The sequence below is a fragment of the Orycteropus afer genome, unplaced genomic scaffold, assembly GCF_000298275.1.
Source record: "Orycteropus afer afer isolate SDZICR_OR568_19922 unplaced genomic scaffold, OryAfe1.0 scaffold00036, whole genome shotgun sequence".
Taxonomy (NCBI): Eukaryota; Metazoa; Chordata; class Mammalia; order Tubulidentata; family Orycteropodidae; genus Orycteropus; species Orycteropus afer.
Genome location: NW_006921623.1, coordinates 3385253 through 3411204, shown reverse-complemented (window position 1 = coordinate 3411204; position 25952 = coordinate 3385253). Strand labels below are relative to the sequence as shown.

The 25952-nt window shown below is 47.9% G+C and overlaps 1 protein-coding gene across 1 annotated transcript; it reads right to left on the bottom strand.

Moving 5' to 3' along the window:
* SCN4B (sodium voltage-gated channel beta subunit 4) lies at positions 1 to 24882 on the bottom strand. The gene is given in 8 exon segments (XM_007936593.2): positions 1 to 69; positions 71 to 92; positions 3845 to 3934; positions 9531 to 9660; positions 12659 to 12887; positions 14445 to 14617; positions 24666 to 24723; positions 24826 to 24882. Coding segments are annotated over 8 exon segments (828 nt in total).
* Between the last annotated feature and the right edge of the window lie 1070 nt (positions 24883 to 25952).

Genomic DNA, 25952 nt, shown 5'->3' with positions numbered 1-25952 from the left:
TCATCCAAGCCAGAAGAAGAAACCATGCATAAGATAGTCAAAAGCATTGCATATCAGGTGGGAGGTGGGGGTGGGAGGGTAGGGACTCCAACCTGGGACAAAGTAAGTGAAGCAAGCTATAGAATTTTCCAGAGAAGTCCCCCTCCTTACACTCCCTCTCCCCAACATTCTTCCCCTCTGATGGCAGCTGTCTATAATAGTGACATGGAGTCATGGAGTTGTGGAGTCCAGGAGCATGGCTGGTCTTCCCTTTATCACTTATCCTTTCTCAGCACCCAACTACCCCAACAGGTATAGCTCAGGCCAGGAAAGATGGCTCTTGAAATGTCCAGAGTCCCCCCCAAGTCAAGGGCACAGTCTTTACACATACACCCACACATCACCCTTCCCATGCACAGCCCACTCACTCCACAGTGACACTTCCATGCACTTGCACTGCCCACACACATGCACACACTCCCATGTACACACTCCACGAACACACCACACACACGCACTCTCACCTCCTGCCATGTTGGGAGCACACTCGCACACCCCTCACTTCATGCAAGGTTCAGTGCGCCTCCAGCTGTGCCAGATGTGGGAAGAGTCTGAGTTCCATAGGCCACTCTTATAGGCCTCTTGAGTATCACTTCATTCTGGCTATTTTCTGCTAAATTGTTACACAGAGAGAAACCTAAGACCTGAAACTCTGAAGTCTTACTTTGAAGTCCCTGGGCAGTACACATGGTTAATGCTCTCAGCTGCCAACTGAAAGGTTAGATAGAGGTTTGAGTTCACCCAAAGGTGCCTCCAAAGAAAGGCCCGAGGATCTCCTTCCAAAACATCAGCCATTAAAAAACCTGCAGAGCACAGTTCTACTTTGACACACATGGAATCACCCTGAGTTGGAATCAACTCCATGGCAACTAGTTGTTGTTGTTTTTAGGTCAAGGGTGGGGAGCTGGGAAACACTTTGTCCTTGGTCTCACTGACTTCACTGTCAGGGCAGCTGGGTGCATCCAGGGCTCCCAAGATCAAACCTGTAAGCAGGGTTTTGCTCTAGCCTACAGCCCTGGAAACACTCTCACCAACCCCTGGGGACCACTGGAGTTTTACAAGCATTGAAGGGTCTGCTCGAGAAAGACGACTTTGCCCAATGACATCCTACTGCAAATCCAGGCCAGTTCTCCATGGGGATAACTCTGCCATTGGAGAAGGTCAATTATTTGTTGTTGGGACTGTCCCATACTCTCTAAGGAGAAGTTTAGCATTCATAGTGCCCACCCTATAAATACCAGTAGTGCTCCCCCAGGCATTGGGGTAACCAAAAATGTCTCCCCAATAGTTCCAATCAGCTCTACTGAAAACCACCAAACAAAAACCATGGACAAGCAACATCTGAGCAAGCATCTGAGTCAAGGTTCTTACATCATAGAGTAACATTATTCTGAGGGGAGAGGTGGAAAAGGAGAGACAGAGAGAATGGGTATGTGTGTGTACATGAGATACAATGTGATGTGTATGTTGTAGGATGAGACACAGAGATAGGGACAAGATAGACTTGAAACAATCCCTCCAGTTATAATATTCTAGCTTCCTAGATCTTTTTCCAAGCCAAAAGATTTTTTTTTAAAGAAAAACTCGCCAAGCCTCACAACAGTCCTGTGAGGCAGGTAAGTATTATACCCATTTTAGAGAAGGAAAAAGCTGAGCCCAGAGAAGATATATGACCTGCCTGTATGTCAGCAGTAGATCAAGGAGTAGAAAGATCCCAATGATGCTCATCCTCTCCCAACTTTATGTGAACTGGTCATCTTGTCTTCTTCAGAAGACAGAAAGAGGAGCCCCAAGATGTTCTGCCTGCTCAAAGGTTGAAGTTGGGAAGGGAGAAGAAAGCAGTTTTACATGAAGGCAGCTATAAGAAGTATTCTATATGACTGGTGGCTCTGGCCTGTTTGCTCCTAAGGCTAGGAAAATCTGAACCCAAACCCAGGAGGGGTTCTGTGTGAAAAAGGATAGGAGAGACCAAGAGAGATTGAATTGGGTTGGGAACACAGCCCAAGGGCAGCCTGCCAGGTGTTGCTGTTTGTCAGTCCCCCTCCAATCTCCAGGTAGCTTGTTGCTGCTTTTAGCAGGGAGGACCCTGAGGCTCTCATACCATCTCATCTGGAAAAGGGGCCTACTCTCTTCCCACCTGTCCTGGGGGCCAGAGCACAGAATCTCAGAAATTCAATAAGAGAAGGGGGAGTGGGAGCAGATGGCAGAGTTACCACATCTCTCCACTATCACTCACCCACACTTCCAACACCACTACTTCCTCCTGAGGGGATCCCCTGATGGAAGCACTTAGCAGATGTCTCTAAGACTCAGTTCCTGGCCAAGGGGCCAGTGGTGTCCTAATTCCATACTCCATTCTCTGGCCTCCTCCATGACCTTGGGTCAGCCCCACACCACACTAAGTTATGTCAGGAAGTTTGGGCTAAAGGGGAAGCAAAGGAATGAGCTAGGATTCAGGAGCTAAGGCACAGTCTAGCCCCTCATACAGGGGTGTGCAAACCAGTTCTTAGAAAGGCAAAGGAAAATTATGGGCACCCTCTCCCTGCTCCTGCCAATCTCTGGGTGGGAGAGGGGATGGCACAGCTGAGTAGGAGGCAGCCAGAAAACCCAAAGGTCCTCTCATCCAAAGGAAGAGGGACCCTGAGGGGAAGATAAGTCCTTGAACCATAAGGGGTGAACAACCCTGGGTGCAGGGGAGAGGAGTGATGATGGGGGCCTAGGAAAAGCCAAGGGGAGGAGAGGGGTCAGGATGATGTCACCTACAGTTTCACCTGGGAAGGAAGAGGCACAGAGGAGAGCCAGGCTCAGGTGTTTCCAGGGGTGGCAATGGTCCTGCCATGCCTAGGACAAAGGGTTGCCAGCTTGGCATGGCTGAGATGGGCATGCCAGTGGCTGAATGGCCCAGGACACTGGCTCACCCACCTTTGCAGCCTTGATTTCCAAAGGAGAAAAGCAAAAGGCTGGTAGCACCCCAGTGTTCCAGGAAGACTGGGGGTGGGGTGAGGGAGGGAGGCACCTTCACTGGCTTCTCAGTGACAGAGACAGAGGAATAGGCAGGTGGGACCAGGCACCTTCAAGACCAAGGCAGAAGGCCCCAATTGAGAGGGTTGAGAAACTCAGAATGGATGGCTGGGGTCAAGGCAGGCAGGTCTGGGGTTACAGAAAGGTAAGAAAGTTATGTCCCCTTCTTGAGGGACTGTGGGGGATCAGGTACCCTACAAAGTAGGGGCATGCCTCTCACTATAGCCCTACCTCCAGCATCCCCAGCCCCCAGATCTTGAAAGAGTCCTCTTCCCACTCAGCCCCTACCCCATCACAAAAGTTTAGTCCTCCACACATGGCCCTTTCTTTGCCACATCTCTAGGGCCTAGCTACTAGGGCAGGCTTCTCTGGTCCTCCAAGTCCCTCTTAAAGAGAAATATGGAAGGAAACCAAGGTACTGCTCAGACAGGGTGAGGAGGCTGAAGAAAACCCATCTACCCAGGTGTCAGGGAATGGTCCCTCCTCCATACCACCCCACCACTGGGTCACAGAACCCTCTCCCTTCCCCACCTCAGCCCACCTTGCCCTTTCCCATACCTTCCACACCTCACTCCTGCCAGCCCTTGTCTCTGGAGAGCCATAGCTGGGGAGGGGGTGGGGCAGGCTGCAAGGACCCCAGTTTCTCCCTGACTGAAAAGACTACAGTTGGAGCCAAGCAGCAGATGTCTCAGGCACGTGGGTTCTACGGACACGGCTCAAGCATCAGTTTCGTCATTAGAGAGTAAGGCTCCCTGTGGCTTCTGGGCCCAAAGCAGGGGCTCACACTTTTGTGGGTGGTTTCTCTTCTGCCTTAGAGCCAGGCAACCCATTCTCTGTATTGTCGTTCCCTGAGGAACTCACGAGACACTCTTTCCTGGAGAGGGAGAGAAGGGGTGAAGAGAGGAGTAAGAGTAATGAATAGTGTGGAGGGGTCCAGCCCTCCACTCTCTCCCCAGACTTCTACAGAGGTAAGATAGCAAGGTCATTATGGGCATGGACTATGGAGGAAGTCACCTACCCCACCTGTTCCTCGGTTTCCTCATATATAAAATGAATATAATATCTTCTTTGAAGGTTGCTGTACGAATGGTGTCTGACACATAGAAAGTACTCAGGAAGGTTGGCCATCACCTAGTCATCTCTACACAGCAGAGGGCACTATTCCCAGGGGTCAGTGTCAAGGGGAAGGCAAATCTGGGCATTTCCCAGGCTGTGACACCCAGTGGAGAAGGTTCAGGACAGCAAGGAGTATACCAAGGGCAAAATGCTCTTTCTCCAGGGCCCCACCAGGTCCTGAGGTCTCTTGGACCAGAGAGAGAGTTGCTAAACTATACCTTATCCCTGATCCTGGGGTGGTTAGGTTGGGTTTGGGGACCTTAGAGAAGAACTTAATATTTTGTCCTCATCAATTTCATCTTTGTAGGATTTTGTTCATAGTTCCAGCCTATCAAGATCCTCCCAAATCCCAATTTTATTCCAACAGTCACTGCTGTTGTTGTTGTTGTTGTCAGTTGCCATCAAATTGGCTCTGATTCATGGTGACCCCAGGTACAACAGAATAAAACATGACTGCCACCACACTTGAGTCCATCATTGCCTTCCAACCTAGGGGGTTCATCTTCTAGCATATATCAGACAATATTCTCTTGCTGACCCATAGGATTTTCATTGGCTAGTTTTTGGAAGTAGGTTGTTAGGCCTTTCTTCTCAGTCCATCTTGATCCAGGAGTTTTGCTGAAACCCGTCCACCATGGGTGACCCTGCTGGTATTTGAAATACCAGTGGCATAGCTTCTAGCATTATAGCAATACACAAACCATCACAGTATGACAAACTTGATAGATATGTCATCCTAGTCTACTTCAAATCTTAATAATAACCATGAGCAGGCAGACTTCTAAAGAACTCTATTCAGATGAGTTTATCTTGAAATCATTTGAGCTAAGGTATAGTCCACTCAGCTAATTACTTATCCACTTAACTGTGCTCTCATGTAGTCCATATGTCTTTACTAAGAACCTACTATGTACCAGGCACTGTGTCAAGCTAGAGGAGTGAAAAATATTGCAGTTTCTGCTTTCAGGAAACTTTCAGTCTTCAGGGAATGTGACATTAAACAGGTGACTGCAATACAATGTGATCAATGATATATAGGGGTGTGCCAAGGAGGAGCAGCTCTAGTGGTGCAGTGGTTAAAGCATTTGGCTGCTAATCAAAAGGTCACCAGTTGGAATCCATCAGCCACTCTGTGGGAGAAAGATGAGGCAGTCTGCTTCTGTAAAGATTTACAGCCTTGAAAACCCTATACGGATGCTGTTAGATAGATAGAGGTAAGTATTGATTTGGGTGAAGAGAAGGGTAATGTACCAAATGTGAGTGACCAATATGGCAGTATTGAGGATGAGAAAGACATAGAGAGGTATATGAGAGGTACAGACAACAAATATGAACCCTTTTGTACATACAGTACTGCATTGGCAGTGAAGGCTAACATGGGTATAGGGGTGGATAGATGGGTGGACAGGCTGAACGAGTAGGTATGTCTATGAAATGGGGAGTGTATCCAAGAACATGTATAGGGTTGGCAGACAATGGTCCTATAAGTTTATGTGAATGAGCAGAATTCCCAGGTGTATAGTAGAGCTGACAAGGGGCAAGGTTGTGGTCACAGCTTGGTCACAGCCAGCTACCCAGAGGGACCGAGTAGGTGAACCTGCAGGCTTGGGACCATAGTCGCAGAGGACATCAAGCTCAATTGGCATAACATACTATACAAAACATTATTCCACCTCCTACTGTGGCGAGTAGCGATTGGGATCTTAAAAGCTCGCAAGCTGCCATCTAGATGCAACAATGGGTCTCTCCTCGTCCAGAGCAAAGAAGAATGAAGAAAACCAAAAAGTCATGAAAACAATTAGTCCTAGCAACTGGTACACCATCCAATCTGCAGCCTATATGACTATGTGACCAGAAGAACTAGATGGTGCCTGGCTACGACTGTCATCTACTTGGAAGGGGATCTATGTAGGATATCCTTGATAGAGAGGGAGAACAATGTAGAAAAAAACTCAAAATCATTTGGAGAAAAAAAAAGGTGGGGGGGGGACCAGGTTTGCTGGTCCGATAAAGCCTGGTGGAACCACTGAGACTATGGACCCTAACTGCCCTTCAGGTCTGGAATTGAACCCACACTCATGGTTTCCAGCCAAACAAAAGACAGGCATATGAGTTGAACATTTACCTCAAGTAGATACTCTCCTTGGAGAGAATAATCATGGTAGAAAGAAGGGCTGCTTATGCACAGGGAGACAGCTCAGGGGCAGGAGTCCATGGAGGGATGGACACTGGGAAGAGGTAACTATGGGGAGGAAGTGGGAGGGGAGCTGTTGCATTGTGGTAAACTGTGGTCAATGTCATGGAGACAAAGTATATTTGAACTGCTGTATGGAAAGTGAATTTGCTCTGTAAATCTTCACCCAAATCACAATTAAAAAAAAGAAAAGAAAAGAAAACCCTATGGTGCAGATCTCTCTGTCCTGTAGGGTCACTATGAGTTGGAATCAACTCAATGGCAGTGGGGTTGATTTGGTACCAAGGACCTAGCAGATATCAGGGAAGCATTTTCTGGATGTGTCATTTATAGTTAAACTAGCAAAAATGAATCAGAAAAGAGAGAAGGGGCATTCTAGGGAGAGGGAATAGCACATACATTTGAAAACCCTATGCAGGCTTTCCCTGCCATTCACAGGGACCCGCTCAGGCTTCCCCCTGAGGTCTATCTTCCTACCTCAAGCCTCTCTCCACCCATCATGGCCAGATTCTTTCTCCCTGATCATATCATGCCCTGCAAGATCTCACCAGCCCTCTGCATAAGTATTCTAGGCAGAAGGAAAGCCAGTCACAGCCTAGACTCCCAGGTCTCCAAGGATCTGTCCTCAACTCCTTTTATAGGCTTTCTTTTCTCCCCACTACAGGCCTCATCCTTTCAACAAACAAAACACCTTGTTCTCCAGATCCATACTCACCTCCCAGACTCTCTGCCTTGGTTCTCAGTGGTCCCTCAACCTGGAATGCCCTTCTCTTCACACTACTCAAGGCAAAATCATACCCAAGACCTACTTCAAATGTCCCCTAGGCCTCTGTAGTGGGTTGAATAGTGTCCCCTAAAATTAATATCCACTCAGAATCTCAATGTGTGACCTTTTTTGGAAATAGGGTCTTTGTAGATGTAATTAATTGGAAATCTGAAGATGAAATTATCCTGGATTTAGGGTAGGCCCCAAGTCCAATGACTGGTATTCTTATAAGAAGAGAAAAGACACAAAGACATGGGGAAGATGGTTATATGAAGACAGTGGCAGAAATTGAAGTGATACAGCTATAAGCCAAGGAACATCAAGGGCTGCCAGGAGCCACCAGAAGCTAGGAAGAGACAAGGAAGGATCCTTCCCTAGAGCCTAGAGGAGGAGTGTGGCACCTTGGTCTTGGAGTCTAGCCTCCAGAGCTGTAAGAGAATACATTTCTGTTGTTTTAAGCCATGAGTTTGTAGAAATTTTTTATAGCAGCCCTTGGAAACAAATACCAAACCAAAAACCAAACTCACTGCCATCAAGTTGATCCTGACTCACAGCAACCCAAGAGGCAGTAAATCTTTACGGAAGTAGATTGCCCAGTCTTCCTTCCACCGAGTGTTTGGTGGGTTTGAACCACCAACCTTCTGGTTAGCAGTCAAAGGCCTTAGGCACTATGCCACCAGCACAAATACAGCAGTCCAGAATTTCACTTGCTTCTGAACCCTTTCATCATTTTATACCTCTATGCTAGCACTGATCGCCTCTAACTTGTATTACATTTATAGTGTACACATCCTGCTTCATTAAGGGGAAAATATCATTCCTTCTAGAATATCCTACAGCACTTGGCACAGTGCCTTGCACACAGTACCTTGCACACAGTACCTCAAAAATAGCCACCAAATCAATGAATGAATGAATGAACTCTATATACAACCAATCAGTCAGTAGGGTACAGTAGCAACAGTTTAAGTTTTGAAGCCAAATAAGTCAAGTCTCAAATCACACCTCTATCACTTACTGCCTGTGTATTCTAACCACTCTGAGCCTCACTATGCTCAACTGTAAAATAAAAATTATAGATATAGTTTTTAAATGCCTGATGGAGTATCTCGCACAGTACGCATTCGATGGTGTTATTATCTCTGTAGCAATCTCCTAATCCACCAGTGCCTTATCAAGAAAATGTTTAGCATGTCTTATTATTGATGAATACGTGGTGGCTCTGAAGGATCATTGTTTTTTCTCTAAGTGTTTTAAACCATATGTGCAGTGATTTGTTCTCCAAGTTTGCTTGCCATCAACAATAAGACTGGATTAAAGACAGAATTTGGTCCAGCTCAGTGCTTCAGGGTCCCTCTCCAGGTCTCCAAAAATCTCACAGCCCCTGGCCATGGAGCACTGAGACAACCTATGAATTCTTTTTCTCAGTTAGGGCCTGGGATATTATTCCCTTAATATCTCCTTCTGGGCCTTCAGCTTCCTTTCCCTCTTACAAGTGTAATTTCTTCCCTCTCTAGCCGAATTCCCTCTTTGACAGAGCAAAATAAAGCAAACAGGAGCAAAGATGTTCTTCCTTCCCTTTTGCATCTCATTGTTACCATCATCCTGTCTATTTCAATGGTAGACCTGCCTCATCTCATTTTTCTTGCTCAGAACACAGCTACAGATGTTTTTCCCCCATTCTGGTTTTGGAAGAATCACCACCTCCTGCTTTGAAGCTTCTTGACACTGTTCTGGAAATTCTGGGGAGGGGGTTGCACTCTCTATACCTCCCTCCATCTCCTCTTCCCCCTTCTCTTATAGATGTCTCTTTGTGTGCCTGGGCTTACCATAGTTTCCTAGGGGTTCATATTAGCCATTTTAGATTTTTTTTATTTGCCTCATTTGAATTTTCAGAATTTTACAAGAGACTCCATATCTCCAGAAGGATCTTCCCTCCCTAGAGTTTCTGTACATGGAATTTTATGTTTTCTCTAATGTGGGGGGTGGAGGAAGTTCCTAAATTCTTTGGTAAACTTTAGGTTGAGGTTGGAGAAGTGGAAAGAAAGAGGCTAATGAGATGAGAAGGAAGACAGTGGGATAAAGAAGAGCAAGTGGAATGTGGGATTCATTATCCATTCATTCAATAAACACATATTGGGAGCATGAGGAAGAGGAGATAAACATAGGAGAGGAACTAGGAGATGGGGAGGAGGGTTGCAGGGATAAGAAAGAGAGTGGTAGCATTAGGAAAACAGGATAGAATGAGAGTCAGAAGTAAGGATAAGATGACAGGGAGAATGATGGGGGCAGGTGAAGGTGGAACAAGAGAAGAGGATGCTGGGAGCACCTATGAAATGGGAGTAAGTGGCAGGCTGGCAGGAGGACAGGAGTGTGCTATGGCAGTGAACTCACTTTTTCTCCCGAGTCTTCTTGAGGATGAAGGTGATGAACTTCTTGAGCAGCAGGATGAAGATGAGGGACCCAATGATACCGCCCACAACTGCCAAGATGATGAGTGTCACTGTGTTGTCCACTTCCTCCACTGCATGGCCAGAGTAAGGAGGGCAAGGGGGAGACAGAGAGTAGAAGTCACCTGGAGCTGGGCTATGCAGCTTCCACCCCCTGACACAGCTCACCAGCATCTGGGACAAGTCCACTCTCAGGCCTCCAGCTCTACCACCCCCCCCCCCAGACCTTATGGCAGGAAGCAGGAGAAGCAGGAACATGGCACAACATCCCATCACCCTCTCCATAAATACTCTCCTACAGACACACATACAAATTCTGAAATAATTCAGACTCAGGGCCCACATCACCCAGGTTTGAGTCATCACCTGGCCCCCCAAACTGCCATGTGAGAATTCCATTGCATCGTTCTAGGGCTCCTTGGCCACTGTAGAAAAAAATCAAGAATCTCTCTATGATATCTCTGCTATCATAAGATATCTTTGACCAGATAGATCTGGGTTTTAACTATAGGCCTCTCACTAGCTCATAACCTTGGACAGGTCACTTAATCCTTCTAGCCTCAATTCCTCATCTGAAGACTGAACTCCAAAACTTCTTCCCAAACCTGCTCCACCCATACTCTTCCTCATCAGCATGAGAACAACTCTATCCTTCCAGTTGCTCTGACCAAAAACCCTGGAGTCTTCCTTGTCTCCTCCCTTTTTCCCAAAGCCTATATCAATCTACCTGAGAATCCTGATGGCAACTAACTTTAAAAAAAAAAATCTAGAATCTGACCACTTACTACCACCCTCACCTAAGTCATCTCTGGATGTCAATAATAACTTTCAACTGGTATGCCCACTTTGATGACTGTCTGCATTCTTCACACAGCAGCCAGAGTAAGCCTGATATGGCATTGACATCTCTGCTTAGAATCCTTCAGTGGCTCTCATTTCACTCATGTTACAAAGCTCCACACAACTTGGCTCAATCTGACTCATCTCTTACTACTCACCCTGCTCCAGTCACACTTGTGTCCTTGTTGTACTTCAAACATCTACCTCAGGACCTTTGCACTTGCTGTTCCCTTAACCTGGAACATCTTCCCAAAGACATCCTCATGGCTTCCTCTCTCATCTCCTTCAAATGACCCCATTCTATGTTACCTTTCCTAGTGAGACCTTCCACAGCCACCCTGTTGGAACCTCATTTCCCTTTCCTTGTTTCATTTTTTCTCATAAAACCAAACCCAAACCAGTTGCTGCCAAGTTGATTCTGACTCATGGCAACCCCATGTGTGTTAGAACAGAACTGTGCTCCACAGGGTTTTCAATGGCTAATTTTTCAGAAATAGATCACCAGGCCTTGTCTCCAAGGCATTTCTAGGTAAATTTGAACCGTCAACATTTTTATTTACAGCTCAGCGCTAATCATTATATCACCCAGGGATTCCATTTTTTCTCCTAGCATTTAATTTGTTCTATTATATAATGTAAGGACCTCTGGTGGAATAGAGCCTAAGGTGTTTGACTGCTAACCAGAAGGCTGGCAGTTCAAACCCACTAGCCACTCTGCAGAAGGAAGACTGGGCAATCTACTTCCATAAAGATTTACCACCTTGGAAACCCAAAGGGGGTCTCTGAGTCAGAATCAACTCAATGGCAGTGAATTTGGTTTGGAGTTTGTTTTTGGTTTTGGTTTATTATACAATATTATTTTCTTCTTTGTTTTGTTTATTAGGTCTCTCCTATCCACCCCCTGCTCCATTAGAAGATAGTCTCCATGAGGCAGAAATTTATCTGTCTTCTTCATGCTGCATCCTCAGCACCTAGAACATGTCTATCACATAACAGGAGCTCAAAAAATATTTGTTGAGTAGATAGAAGAATGAACCAGTAAAAATGGAGTGAAGACCCACCTTGAAGGGACTTAATAAGGAGCCAAGGAACTGAGGAGCCAAGAAGCCAAGAGAATGAAAGCACTTAACCCAGAACCTGGCACCCAGAAATGTTCCATAAATATTGGCTCTCTTCCCCTTCTTTTCCCTCCCGAGAAGGCTGAGCACCAAGCAGAGTGACAGGAGCCCAGCCAGAAAAGTAGAGGTGCCACCATAAGTGGACTTGACTCAGATACTCTAGGCTCAGAAAAAGCTGCCCAGATGGCCTCCAGCTCTGCCTTTAGCATGGTCAAGATCAAAGCAATGGCGTCTCCCTCACCAGGCATTCCATGTCATCCAGGACAGCAGAAAATCCCAAGCTACACAGAAAATGCAACAGGATCAGGATCCTTAAGTAGTTTCCATCCCCCTTTTCTCTCTGCTTCTGCACCTCTCTACCCTTCCAGATTCTTCCACTTCATGAAGCCCAGCCCAACTTCTCCAGCCCTTGTTATCAGCCCCACTTCTATAACCCCCTTCCTTCACTGTCTGGGGGCATGTGACTCACGTAACTCCTTATCATACCCACCCTCACTGTCCAATTGTTCCACCTGTGTCAGACTGGAATCCCCAAATAGTATATAAACTCCCAGAGGGAAAGGGCCATGTTTTATTCAATCTCTATTGTCTACACCTTTCCTGTATGTATATATGTATGTATCATGCTCTGCCTTCTATTTCAATTATGTGTTTACCTAATTCCACTTTTTCCTAAACTGTAAGTTCTTCAAAAGAAAAAAATCATTATGTATCATTCAGAGAACTTTCTAGTACAGTACCTGATATTCAATCAATTGTTACCAATGGGGTACACAATAGTAGTAATAATAAGCACAGAGAAAAAGAGCTTGAATAGTCACAAAATGCACCCAGTAGCTACTCTAATCCTCACAACCACCCCAGAAGAATGCAGCTATATTTCCTTTTACAGATGAGGAAAATGAGGCTTAGAGAGGCTAAGTGTATTCACAAGTTATTGAGTGGTAAAATAAGCATTCAAGGTGTGTTCTTCCAGCTTCTGTAACTCTTGAAAGAGTAAAGTAAAGTAAGCAACAACATGTCAATTTTTACCATTTGACTATAACACTGAATCAGCATCTGTCCCCCAAGCCACTCCCATTCCACTGCCCTCAGCCCAGCCCCTAACGCATACATTTGTCAACTACTTGAAGGAAGATGGTGGCCTGGTGCTCAAGATCTTTCTCCTTGGGGTTCTTCACACGACAGGTGTATTTGCCAGTGTCACTGAAATCCAAGTCCTTCAATAGAATGGAAATGTTGTTCACCTTCTCCTTAGTAGAGCCCACCAGAGTGATACGGTCATCCTTTTTGGCCTTCACCTTGGGGTCAGACTTCTCATTCTTTACAGTCCCTTCTATGAGCTAGGGAATAGAAGAGGAGATAGTCAAGAAAGAATCAGGGTCCTCAAAGGTCATGAGCATCACTCCAACCCATTCCTTGGGTACCTCCCACATCCAGGCCCAGGAAGAGCCCTCAATCTGAGCTGCTTCCTCCCCCTTAGTTTCCTCTTCCAGCATCAATAGCTCTGCTTGTCTGTCCTAAATCTTGCTTGCTGAAGGCTAAACCTATTTCCTTTTCTTCTTTATGATGATAAAATATAAATAACATAAAAATTGCCATTTTAACCATTTTAAGTATATAATTTGTGGCATTATTTACATTCAAAATATTGTGCAACCTTCACCACTATTTATTTCCAAAACTTTTAATCACCCCAAACAGAACTCTGTATCCATTAAGCAATAATATCCCATTTTCCCTTTCCCCCGTCCCTGATAACCTCTACTTTCTGTCTCTATGTATTTGTCTGTTGTGGATATTTCACGTAAGTGGAGCCATACAATATTTGTCCTTTTGTGTCTGGTTTATTTCACTCAGCACAATGTTTTCCTGGTTAGCACATGTTGCAGAATGTATCAGGATTTCATACCTCCTTATGGCTGAGTAATATTCCATTGCATGTATGTACCACATTTTATTTATCCATTCATCTGTTAGTGATGGGTTGTTTCCACCACTGGGTTATTGTGAATAATGTTTCAGTGAACATTGGTGTACAAGTATCTGTTTGAGTCCCTGCTTTCAAGTCTTCTGTGTTTATACTCTAAGCCCATTTTTGTTTCTTAAGATATCCATGCACTGTAGCAAAGCTCTTACTGCTTTCTTCATAAAAGCTTTTTAAGTAATGACCCCTGCAAATACCACATTCATTGCTCTGTCACTTCCCACTCAGCTTTTCCTGGCACCATGTCGCCCGTCCATCTAAATTCTGACCCACTGTGAGGAATGGGTTCAATCCTACAGCCTTAATCATCAGTACCCTGAGTTCTGTATTTAATTCTATCCAGAATTGGTCTCCTGGGGGCTTACCTGTGTTAATCTTGAGTCCCATGCTAGATTGTGGACTAAGTTTGCAATAAATATAAACCATAGATTTATCCCCCACCTTTGCCCCACAGGCCTGCCAATGGTTCTGCAGATCGCTTGTTCTTCTCTAGTTTCTTCTCTCCTTTCCTTCCAAGTCCAGTTCCCCAGCCCTTCCATCATTTGGGTTCTTCTCCTTCCCCCTCTCCAAAGATCCAAAGGGTTAGTCTTTCTCTGTTGGTTTTTTTTTTTTTTTTTTTTTCTTTAACTAAATTATTAATTTTTACACAAGAAATTCAAGTTCCAGGTATTTCTTAAGAGAGGACTCTAGCCAAGAATTCCATCCAACAGCCCCAAATTCTAGCAACACTGTTCTGGAAAAAGCATAGCATCCCTCCCACTTAGATCCCTCTAGGCAGGCTTTTCAGAGAACACTGAGAAAGGGGGTACAAAAAGTAGGTTCTGGGGACCATCTTAGTGGGGTTCAGTTCAGAAGGGACCACGTGAGAAAGAAGGAGGAAGTTGTGCTGTCCTTTCCTCCCCTCATTACTTACAGTCTTGGATGTGCCAGTGCCATTGTAGGACCACCAGAATTGGAGGTTCTCAAAGCCAAAGCAGCTGGAAAAAGTGCAAGGCAGCAGGATCTCAGTGCCGTTGACAGCGTAGATGGTGGTAGCCTTCCCCACAGACACCTCCAGCGACAGGGACACCGGGAACAGGAAGAGACCTGTGTAAGGGCCCCACCCTTAATAAAACCCCACCAGGAACTCCAGACTGGAGCTCTGGAAGGGGACGCATGAGTGGCTTGGCCAGACAGGGAGGCTTCGGTCACCCTCGGTATCAACTTCAGGAGGATGGCTCTCTTACTCTTAGTATTGCCTGGGCCACTCTGTAATTCTCCATTCTCCCCTCTTCCCATGGGCTGCTTGGATTTTGAATGACCACCAGGGGTCACCCCAACCCAAGAAAAAAGATCTTTGCAGCCTTGCTTCGAATCTGTGCTTCCTCCCCGCCCCCTAACTCTGAGGAAGCAGTCTCTGAAGGTGCTTTCCCTGCACCCACTCCAAAAGTGCAGGTCTGAGTCCTGTTCGCAATGGAAATTCGTCACCTAGGACAGTGAACGAACTCCTCGTCACGTTTTTGGGTTTTTTTTTTTTTTTTTTTCTGAAAGGGGGTGGGGAGAGTAGTCCATGAGATGACAGAGAAAAGCTGTAGCTGCAGTCAGGGAACACTACTCAATGGCTTCTTATTATGGAGCTCTGGAGGTTCCTATCCTGTCCAAAGGGGCGAAAGGCAGAGTTACGGCTTTGGGCTGCACTATACACTGACCAAAAGAAAGATGAAAACCTTGCAGGGATGGAATAAGAAGGAGCGGACAAGAGGCAGGTCTTGGAATTGAACAGCGAGAGCCCAAACGGGTGAAGTAATCTTTGGAGAGCTAGTCACAAGGCAGACGACCCACTGGGGTTGGCAGATTCCAGACTAACCTAAATACACGCACAGGTGCGGGGGATGGGGAGATCTGGACCCGCTGTCCCCTCCTGACCAGAGCACATCCCCCCTCCGGTCTCCGCGCTGCACACCCCCCCCATAGTGCCACACCGCAGCCTCCTGGGAAGTCCCCAGGGCGCTCGCCCCCAGAGGCTTCTTTTCCACTTTCCACTCCCTCCCACCCCTCCACAACTCCCCCACCCGCGTCTACCCTATTTCCAATCACAGCCTCCAGTTCTGCCTCCTGAGTCCTTGTAAGTGGGACTGGCCCCTTCCTGTCCTGCAGACTTCTGGAGGAAACCACATTGGCACTTCAGGCCATTGGAGGGTGGGGGAGATTGGCAGCCTATGTCTCCTTGCCTCTAGATGAAATGAGCACTGACAGGTCACTCCGGGTGAGGACTCAGAGGCGGGGCTACTCATATCACCAGCGGCTTGGATAAAAAGGACCCTTTCCTAGGCCCAGATCCGTGCTGTTGTTACTGTTGTTATGTGCCGTCCAGTCAGACCAGACACATAGCGACCCCTCCTTGGGTTTCCGAGGCAGTATCACTACAAAAGTGGATTGCCCCATCTTACTTCCATGCTAAGAGCCCATATATCTCAACATATACTGGTAAGGTTTTTTTAAAAAAATTAATTAATTAAATGAAAATAAACACTGCCATCGAGTGGATTCCACTCATAGCAACTCCCATTGGCTTTGGAAGTAAATTGCCTCATCTTCCTCCTACAGAACATCTGGTGAGTTTGAACCCCTGACCTTCAAGTTAGCAGCCAAATGCCTTAACCATTATGCCACCAGAGCTCCTTTATAAAGTGGGTTTTATTAATCACATTTTACAGATGAGAAAAGTGAGGCTCAGGAAAGTAAAGTGACTTGCCCAAAGTTGTACAGATTCTAAGCAGGCACTGTTGAAATCTAAACTGGGGTCTGAGTCTGGGCCAGTGGGTAATTGAGAGCCTGGCTGCACCAACTTCTGTCCCAAGGTTTCCCTTGCATCTGTCCCTTCCTGGACTGCAGCTTCTCTCAATTTCTTGGACCTCCAGCCATGGCCAACTGGACCCCCAAAATGTCAGCAATAAAGAACTCAGACTGACCCATTAACCCCACCACCTCATTTTACAGACAGGGCAACCAAGGCACAAAACAGGAAGAGTCCTGGCTGAAGTGACTGAGTTCAGCGGCAGGGCTGGATGAGAACCCACTTCAGCCCAGGTCAGTTCATAGCCCTGCAGCCAATTCCCAGAAATATTCTTGTTCCTAAGACTGACAGTCTTTGTTTTGAAGGTCACCAAGCCAATTTTCTCCTTTTTCCCATCCTCACTCTCTGTGAAGACCTCTTTTGGCTAACTTAATTCCTTCATGCTGCACCATTAAACAAGTTGCCTCTTGTTTTGCCCACAGGGGGATGATAATGATGCAGTTAGTAATGTTGGTGGGAGCTCTGGTAGCATAGTGGCTAAGACACTTGCCTGCTAACCAGACGGCTGGCGGTTCAAACCCACCAGCCACTCCTCGGAAGGAAGGTTGGGCAATCCTACTTCCGTAGTGATAACTGCCTCGGAAACCCAAGGAGGGGTCGCTATGAGTCGGGGCCGACTCGACGGCACATAACAACAACAACAACAACAGTAATGTTGGTGCCTCTGAGCAATGCTTTTTTAAACAGAGACGGAGCACCAAGGAAGGAGCCCTGGTGGCACAGTGGTTAAGTACTAGGCTGCTAACTGAAAAGTCTGGCAGGGGTTCAAACCCACCAGCTGCTCCACAGGAGAAAGATGTGGCAGTCTGTCTCCAAAAAGATTACAACCTTGGTAACCCTAAAGGGCTGTTCTACACTGTCCTACAGGCTCACTATGAATAGAGGGATTTGCCCAACAGGGTTCTAAATTGGTGGTGGGAGGTGATTGAAATTGGCCCTTTTTTTTTTTTTTTTTGATTTCTGTGTGATGTATTCCATTAATCAGCTCAGCTTCTATGCGCCAGGAAAAGGAGCTCTGGTGGCACAGTGCCTAAGGCATCTGACTGCTAACCAGAAGGTTGGCGGTTCAAACCTACCAGCTGCTCTGCAGAAGGAAGATGGGGCAATCTACTTCTGTAAAGATTTACTGCCTTGGAAACCCAATGGGGGTCACTATGAGTTAGAATCAACTCAAGGGCAGTAAGTTTGGTTTTTTGCTATGCGCCAGGAAAAGGAACCCTCGTGGCACAGTGGTTAAGTGCTTGGCTGCTAACCAAAAGATCAGCTGTTTGAACCCATCAGCTGTGGCAGCATGCCTCTGTAAAGATTCAAACCAAAAAGCCAAACCCACTGCCATTGAGTCAGTCCCTCACGGGGCAGTTCTCTCTCCTGTAGGGTTGCTATGAGTTGGAATCAAGTAGACAGCAGTGGGTTTGGTTTTGGGTTTCATGCACCAGGATTGTTCTACAACAGTGGTTCTCACACTTGGGCAAGCATCAGAATCACTGGAAGCCAGTTAAAACACAGATGGCTGGCCCTGCCCCTAGAGTTTCTAAGGTCTAGAGCGAAACCTGAGAGTTCGCATTTCTTTAAACATTCCCAGAGAATGCTGTCAGTCTCGGGACCACACTTTGAGAAACACTCTACTAGAGGTTGGGCAATCCTACTTCCGTAGTGATAACTGCCTCGGAAACCCAAGGAGGGGTCGCTATGAGTCGGGGCCGACTCGACGGCACATAACAACAACAACAACAGAGGATTTATATATATTAGCTCCAACTTTTATTAGCATGCTGAAAGGTAGGTATAATTACCCTCATCTTACAGATGATGCAGTTAAGGCTCAGAGAGGTTAAATAACTTGCCCAGGGCCACATAGTTGGTAAGTGGTGAATCTACGACTGAGCTCGTACTATAAACCAAACCCACTGCCATCAAGTTGATTCCAACTCATAGCAACCCACACTGGGTGGTAATTTCCTTCCATGGAGCAGCTGGCAGGTTTGAACCACTAACCTTCTGTTTAGCAGTCAAATGCCTTAGGCACTGTGCCACCAGAGCTCCTTAGCGTGTACTATGGAACAGGATATTTTATATACACTGTCTCATTTAATCCTGGGACAGTGGTAGCTCAGTGGTAGAATTCTCGCCTTCCATGCAGGAAATCCAGGTTTGATTCCCAGCCAATGTACCTCATGCATAGCCACCATCAGTCTATCAGTGGCAAAGGCTTGCATGTTGAACAGGTTTCACTGGAGCTGCCAGACTGAGAAGGACTAGGAAGAAAGGACTGCTGATCTATTTCCAAAAAACAGCCAGTGAAAGCCCTGTAGATCACAGCAGTCCAACCCACAACCAGTCATGGGGAAGGTGAAGAAATGGGCAGCACTTTGTTACATTGTACATGGGGCCACCATGAGTTGGGCACTAAATTAATGACAGCTGACAGGAAACACTGAATCCTCAAAGAAATCCTATGAGGCAGTTATTATTTGTATCCCCCATATGCAAATGAGGGAACGGGTTCACAGAGATTAACTTGCCCCAAGGCCACACAGTCTTCAACATTCAGACTTAGGTCTGCTTTCCACTCTCAATGACACTGCCTCTCCTGGAGAATAATGTTGTCCCATCTTAGCTCTTCTGGTGTGGGTTTCAAGTCTAGGGACAAGAGCCAGACATAGGATTCCACTCTTCAGCCCCTCTAGTGAGAGACCCCAGCCCTGCTTCTCACTCCCCATGGCCTCCACAAACCAAGGAACAGGGTGTGGAGCTGTGGCAGTGAGGCTCTCAGAAGAGCGGCTTCCTGATGGGGGCAGGCCCCCCTCAGGGCATGAGCATGTGCTCAAAGAAGCTCCACAACACCAGTCTCACTGACAGCCAGGGCTTCTAACCGGTTCATTTCAGTTCAGCCCTTTGCTGAGAAGTTGCAATGGCATCCCAGATATATTGAGTCAGAGCCCATATTTTAGCACGGTGGTGATCTGTTAAAATGTATATTCTGATTCGGTATATCTGAGGGCAGAATGCAAATTCTCAACAAGGGATCAAACCAGAATGAACCGGTTCAAAGCCCTGCTGACAACCCTGTTCAGGAATCTAGCTTCTGAGGAGGATGGGGGAACTCATCAGTGGCCAAATATCCCCCTGCCCAGCTAGAATGAAGTATCCAGGAGCACCAAAGATGAGCATCAGAAATGAAATCATTTTGCGTTAAATGGAAGCAAAGAGAGCAAAAGAAGTGCCTGAACAGAGGAGAAAACTATTTCTTTAAAGCCTAGCTCATAACACAGGTGCACATTTCTGCCTAATTCGTGTGTGCTTATGTGCCTGACTTACCTCTAATACACTCAGGACTCCCAGAGTGATGCATTTCCATTTCCACTGAAGCCTGGAGGGGATGGCTTCCACAGAATCCAGAGCCCTGCCAGAGTTCAGGCATCAGAGAGGGCAGGCAAGGCTGGCTTCTGTACTGCACAGCTCTCCCATTTCCCAGCCGTCTCTTAAATCCTAGCAGCTATGTCTGGGAGACTTGTGCACAGGAATGTCCAGGGTCCTACCTCCCGTGCCCAGTCTCCTGGGACTGTCAAGCTGTGCAGGGAAGGGGGGAGGGAGAGGAAGGAGCAGGTGCAAGTGTCAACCCATCAGAGACCCTCCGTGGAGTGCGTCAGCAGGATGAAGGAGCCAGAAGAGGACTAGCCAACAGGTGCAAGCCGGGTCCACTGACGACCTTGAGAAAGTCAGAGGTGCCACATCCGGTGTGTGCATCCCCAAACCAGGGGATGACTGTCTGCCTCCCTCCTAAGCTTGGTGTAAAGCCAAAACATGAGATTATGAAACACAATAAGAAGCCTCTGTGAGTTGATCCATCTGACCTGAGCATCCTGGGGTAGAGGAGGATGGTGTCTAAGAGGGGGAAGGGGGACAAGGCTGTCCCTATCACAGGTCTGGATGTAACCAGGGCACCCCTAGCTTTCCTTAATGATCAGTGTCAGCCAAGAATGTCTCCAAGCCACTTACACATTGATTACATTTCCACCCTGTGCCATTTCTTGGAGGGAATTATTTCCATGTGGTTATTTCCCTGGAATAAAGAAAGGCTTTCTTTGCTTTGTCCAAAGCCTCTCTTTAGAATTTCAAGGTGTGCATGTGTGTGTTTGAGAGTAAGGAGCCTCCTTCTGGCAGTATGGGATTGATGAACAAGCCCTTCTATGGATGATCTTATGGAATTCAACCCTATCCCCCAGCCCCAAGCTCTCTCTTTGCTCACGAAAAGGCCCTAATTATTTAGCCCGTTCTCAGAGAGCAGCTATTTTCTTTGCCATTCTCTGGAGTCCTCTGCCCCCTCCCATCCTCATCTGAGTTCTGGGCTTTTATCTGAGACTTAATTCAAGATTCTTAAGTTTTGTTGAAGTAAAAAGAGATTTAATACACGCACTGTGTTATTATTTTAAAAGGAGCTCTGATGGGTAGCACAGTGGGTAAGGCATTTGGCTGCTAACTTGAAGCTTGGTGGTTCAAACCCAACAGCTGCTCTGAGGGAGGAAGATGAGGCAATCTTCTTCCATAAAGACTTACAGCCTTGGAAACCCTGTGATGTTCCCTGTGAGTGGGAATTGACTCAATGGCAGTGGTTTGGGTTGGTTTTTGTTTGTGTGTGTGTGTGTGTGTGTGTGGTTATTATTAAACATTCACACCAGCAGGAATCTTATGGCCACTAGTATAGGATTACTCAATAAGCAAGGTAAGCACAGGCTTACTTGTGCTTATTTGCATATCTGTAGTGAACAGTTTCACATATTTTTTACCCCAGCAGGAAGAAACACAGCTGACTTTAATAGCGAAGCTAAGACACTCTGGTCCCAGGGGAGTCGACAGACTCAGAGTTAGAGCTGGGAGGCAGAAAGTGGGCCAAGGCTAGCAGGACAGGACCCCTCTTGGGGTAGAGGCCCTGTGGGCTGTGGGGAGGTAGGGCTGGGCCAGGCAAGGCCCCTGGGCCCAGAAACAAAGGAAAGATTTCAGTGCCCTCTCTCTAGGCAACCTGCCTGCTTCCTGCCCACCCCCAGGAGCTTTGCTGGGATAGAAGCATGCCCCTGAGACAGTACTGGATGCTCAAATGAACACAGCAAACAAGGCCAAGAATGTGTCTGTTCCTCCTCAATAAGGAAACACAATGGGTTGCCTTGGCATGGCCCATGTATAGCTTATGCAGCAATGCCTACACCCCCTTGAGGACCAGCAACAGGCCAAGCTGGGAGAAGCTGTGCTGGGGTCTACCTATCCTGCTGACCCCACCAGGAGGTGGACAGCCATAGCAGCCTGGGGACTCTGGCCTTGTCTCTTGGATACACCCACAGGTCTGCACCTCCAACAGATTCAGGCGAAATCATCACCGTCCAGATTCTAACCTGAGATCTGTCTCTACTTTTTCCTTTCTTGTGCTCTTCCCCACGAACTAGCTTACTCTTTCCTTTTCCTTCCTCTGAGTGGAACTGAGCACCATCTCCTTAATTGCGTTCTCATTAAACAAGCCCTTAATAAAAACATACCAAGGGAAAGAGGTTGTACAACATAGCACCCTCACAAGTGATAATTAAACAGATCACAGCAATTAAGCAAATCAGGGAACAAGGAAGGGGTGGGCATGACAGCTATATTACATGCTTAGGAAGGGGCTGGAACCCACATAAATCTCAGTTGCAGTAATACAGTCTTGGAAACTAATTCTCAACATAAGAAAAGGATGCCTTGTTGGGTTATCAAAAATCACTTCAGTCTGTCTGTGAGACTGTTTGATATGGGGAGAGGGGCTGGTAGGGCACAGGACCCTTGGGAGTTTACTGCTCTTGTATCTAGTCTCCACAGTTGTGAGAATGGCTCTGGACCTCCTAAGCCTCCATCTTTCCATCATCATGTCCCAGAGCCTCACTCATTCTTCACCCATAGACCCAATCTCTACTGATCTGCCCCTCACCAGACGGTGGTTAACTGGGAGACAGCTTGGAGTGACAGAGCCCAAGAAAGTGGACTCTGTCCCACTCAACCATCAATTGGCCATGAACCTCCCTTCCTTGGACCACAGTTTCTTCCTCTCTGTGAGAGCTCTGTGCTATGATTTCCAAAGTTCCTCCCAGCTCGGATGCCCCCAGGGAGTCCAGTTGTTGGTCCAGTTGTCTCGAATCTCTCCTACTGCACTGAAAGTGCCCTGAGAGCAAAACTGCCGACTGTGTCCCAAGCACAGAACAATGCCCCTGTGAGGGCTCAGCCAGTGGCTGCCTGGGCAAGGCCCAGGGGGACCCTGTTCACATCCAAAACAGGGCAAAGAGTATCTGGAGCCTCCTGGTCTCCCACCCACAAGTTGCTCTGCTCTCTCCAGAGCTCCCAGAGTGGTAGCTCAGAGGTTCATCCAAACCTGCTCCGATGGGCCCCTGCTTCTACCCAGTCTACCCAGCTAAATAGTCCATGGAGGACATGGGAAACTCCACACAAAGAAAACTACCAAGAATCTGCCCACAACATCTCCCTTCCCCACATGTACACATATACTCACAGTTTGCCCTCTTGGTTGCCCACAGAAGCCCTGGTTCTATGAAAATTCTAACAGCAGTCCATTAGCAGAGACAACTTGATGACAACTGGCTTTTGGTTTATAGTTGAGGACCAGTACCCCACCACTGGGAGCTCTGGTAGCATAGTGGCTAAGGCACTTGACTGCTAACCAGAAGGCTGGTGGTTCAAACCCACCAGCCACTCCTCGCAAGGAAGATGGGGCAATCTACTTCCGTAGTGATACCGCCTCGGAAACCCAAGGAGGGGTCACTATGAGTCGGGTCCAACTCGACGGCACATAACAACAACAACAACAACCCCACCACTAGTAGTGTAGTGCCTAAGACACTTGACTGCTAACCAGAAGGCTGGCGGTTCAAACCCACCAGCCACTCCTCTGAAAGAAGACGGGGCAATCTACTTCCTTAGTGATACTGCCTAGGAAACCCAGGAGGGGTCGCTATGAGTCAGGTCCGACTGGAGGACACATAAGAACAACAACCCCACCATCCAACCAGGTGGCAGGAAGGGAAGCCAGAAGTGTTAACAAGTAAGCCATTTAATAACTAGGTGAGTGTGGATTCCTCAGTGACCTTTCACCCCTGCTATGGCCACAGTGGGGACTTGGGCTGATTTGAGATGGGGTGGTGGAGCCAATGTGACTGGCATTGTGACCTGGGTTGGAGAGGAGCCTCGGATCTCACTGAGATCCACTTCATTAGGGTCATTGTTAAGCCAAAGTGGTAGAGAAGACACTAGTGTTTTCTATCTAGCACGAGGGACATAATTAAGCCAGTGGCTCTGGAGTGAAATGAATATTTTTTCCCTCCTTCCCCACCAGGTGCCCCCAAGACCATCTGCATACAGTTTACATTTGCAGAAACAGCAGCAACTCTCCTTATAGGCTTCTGACTCCTGGTTTTCAGCACAAATACTTATTCCCCTTGTCTCTGTGGTTAAGGTATTTGTCTGATAACCAAAAGGTCAGCAGTTGGAACCCACCAGCCACTCCATGGAAGAAAGATGAGGCAGTCTGCTTCCATAAAGATTTACAGCCTTGGAAACCCAGGGGGGGTTGCTGTGAGTTGGAATCCACTCAATGGGTTTGTTGTTTTGTTTTGTTTTGTTTTGTTTTTACACATTGAAGTTAGGGGGGAGCTGCCAAAAGCCAAATCTGATTAATATAAACAGGAAGAGGTGTAGGTACCAGGTGCCAGAAGTGGAGTCGGCTTACACTGAAATCCAGCTCTGATTTATGAGATTGCATTCTAGACTAATAAATATCATTCTCTAACCTGGAGTTTCACACTCCAGAGTATCATGTGCAGATTAATATAGATAGAAGGATAGACAGATAGATAGATAGATAGATAGATACTCTATGCCCTCTGTGTCCTCTGAACAAGTCTCCTCCAGCTCATATTCATGCCAAAAATGAAGAGCCAGGAGCCAGTTAAGCAGTTCTTCCCTACAGAATCTCTTTGTAAAAAACAGACCTTCTTAAAAGGTAGCTCCAACAGTCCTCCAAGCTATTCCAGCCCTTGGTGTAGAGCCACGGGGAAGACCCTGGGCACTGGAGGAGGGATTGGGCAGAGGAACATACAGAAAAAGGGCCAGAGGACGGGGACACCACCGCACATCGCCGACTCCTGCCCATTGGTGCTCGCCTGATGCCTGGGCAAGCATTCAAGTAGCAAAGAGCTCTGGCCCGGGATGGAAACCACCATCCATCTCATCAATCACACGTGCAACTCACCTCGCATCCCCTACGTCCAAAGCACAAACCACGCACCCAGAACGCCTGAACCTCTGAACTCAGGAGACGCTCCTGCAGGCCCAGGACCCAGTTTCAGAAACCTGGAACTGAAGACTCCAGAAACCAAAGAACTAATCGGGAAGCTAACGTCTGGTGCGGTGGGGAGACACGCACGGTCCACAGGGAGTACAGGGGTAGGAGCCCGGTGTCCGGTGAGAAGCTGGTGGCCATCGTGCCCATTTCACGCCGCACTCCATAGCCCACCCGGCCCAAGGTACCCCTTCTCTCGAATGTCCTCTCCTAGGGTGGGGGTGGAGGGAGAAAAGACCAAGCCGGAGCTGCCTTACCCAAAAGCCCAGTGCCCAGCCATCTCGCCGGTGCTTCACCTCCGACCCTAGCCCCGGCCATCGTTCTGTTCTCTCCAGAACACGCCGGGCTACGGGAATGGGACACTGGGCACAGCCGCGCTCTCAGCCCGCGGCGGGCAGTCGGCCCCGGAGCCGCGGGTCGGGGCTCCGGAAAGTTAGCAAGGAAAGAGGTAAGGGAGGGGAGGCGCGTGCGCCCGCCGCTGGGAGCCGGCGGCGGGAGGGAGGGGGAGGAGGAGCTGGAGGAGGAGGAGGACGCAGGAGCGGGCGCAAGAGGAGCGAGGCTGCCTGCACCTCTGCTCTGGACGCGCTCCAGCCGCAAGAGGGGCGGTGGCTGCCGTGGAGCAGAAAGAGACCCCGCCCGCTGTGCACCCGGCCCGGCGCGCCCCGCCTCGCGGTCCCGGAGCCCCGGGAGCACCCTGGTCCCCCCACTCCCACTCCCACTCCAGCTCGAGCTGGGCTGCTGCGGTTCGGCACTGCAGGGCTGGCCCGCAGCAACCCGCATCATCCTAGGCGCTGAGCTGCAATTAGGAGGATCTTTTGGGAGAATGGGGGTAGGGATGGAGCTTTGAGGTTGTTGGAAGGCTGTTTTGTGGAACACGGGTAAGGCAGTGACTCCCTCTCGGAGGAGCAGCGAAGGGGCACCTGGAATGGCCGCAGCTAGCGCTGCCGCAGCCGGTGGGCGTGTGCAGACTTGCCCACAGCGGCCGCATCTTCTAGCAGCTCGGGCTTCGGACCCCCGCGACCGCCTCCTGCTGCCCCCGCGCGTTCATCAGCTCCGCGGGTTGCTTCAGGCTGCGGGCAACAGAGCTTCCAAATGCAAACTGGCTGCTGCAAACTGCCCCGCTGCCCTCCCCCAATCTCTCTCGTTTCTTCAGCTACTCCTCGGAAATTGTGACGCGCCTAATTAAGGATAGGCCCAAACACTACCCTCCA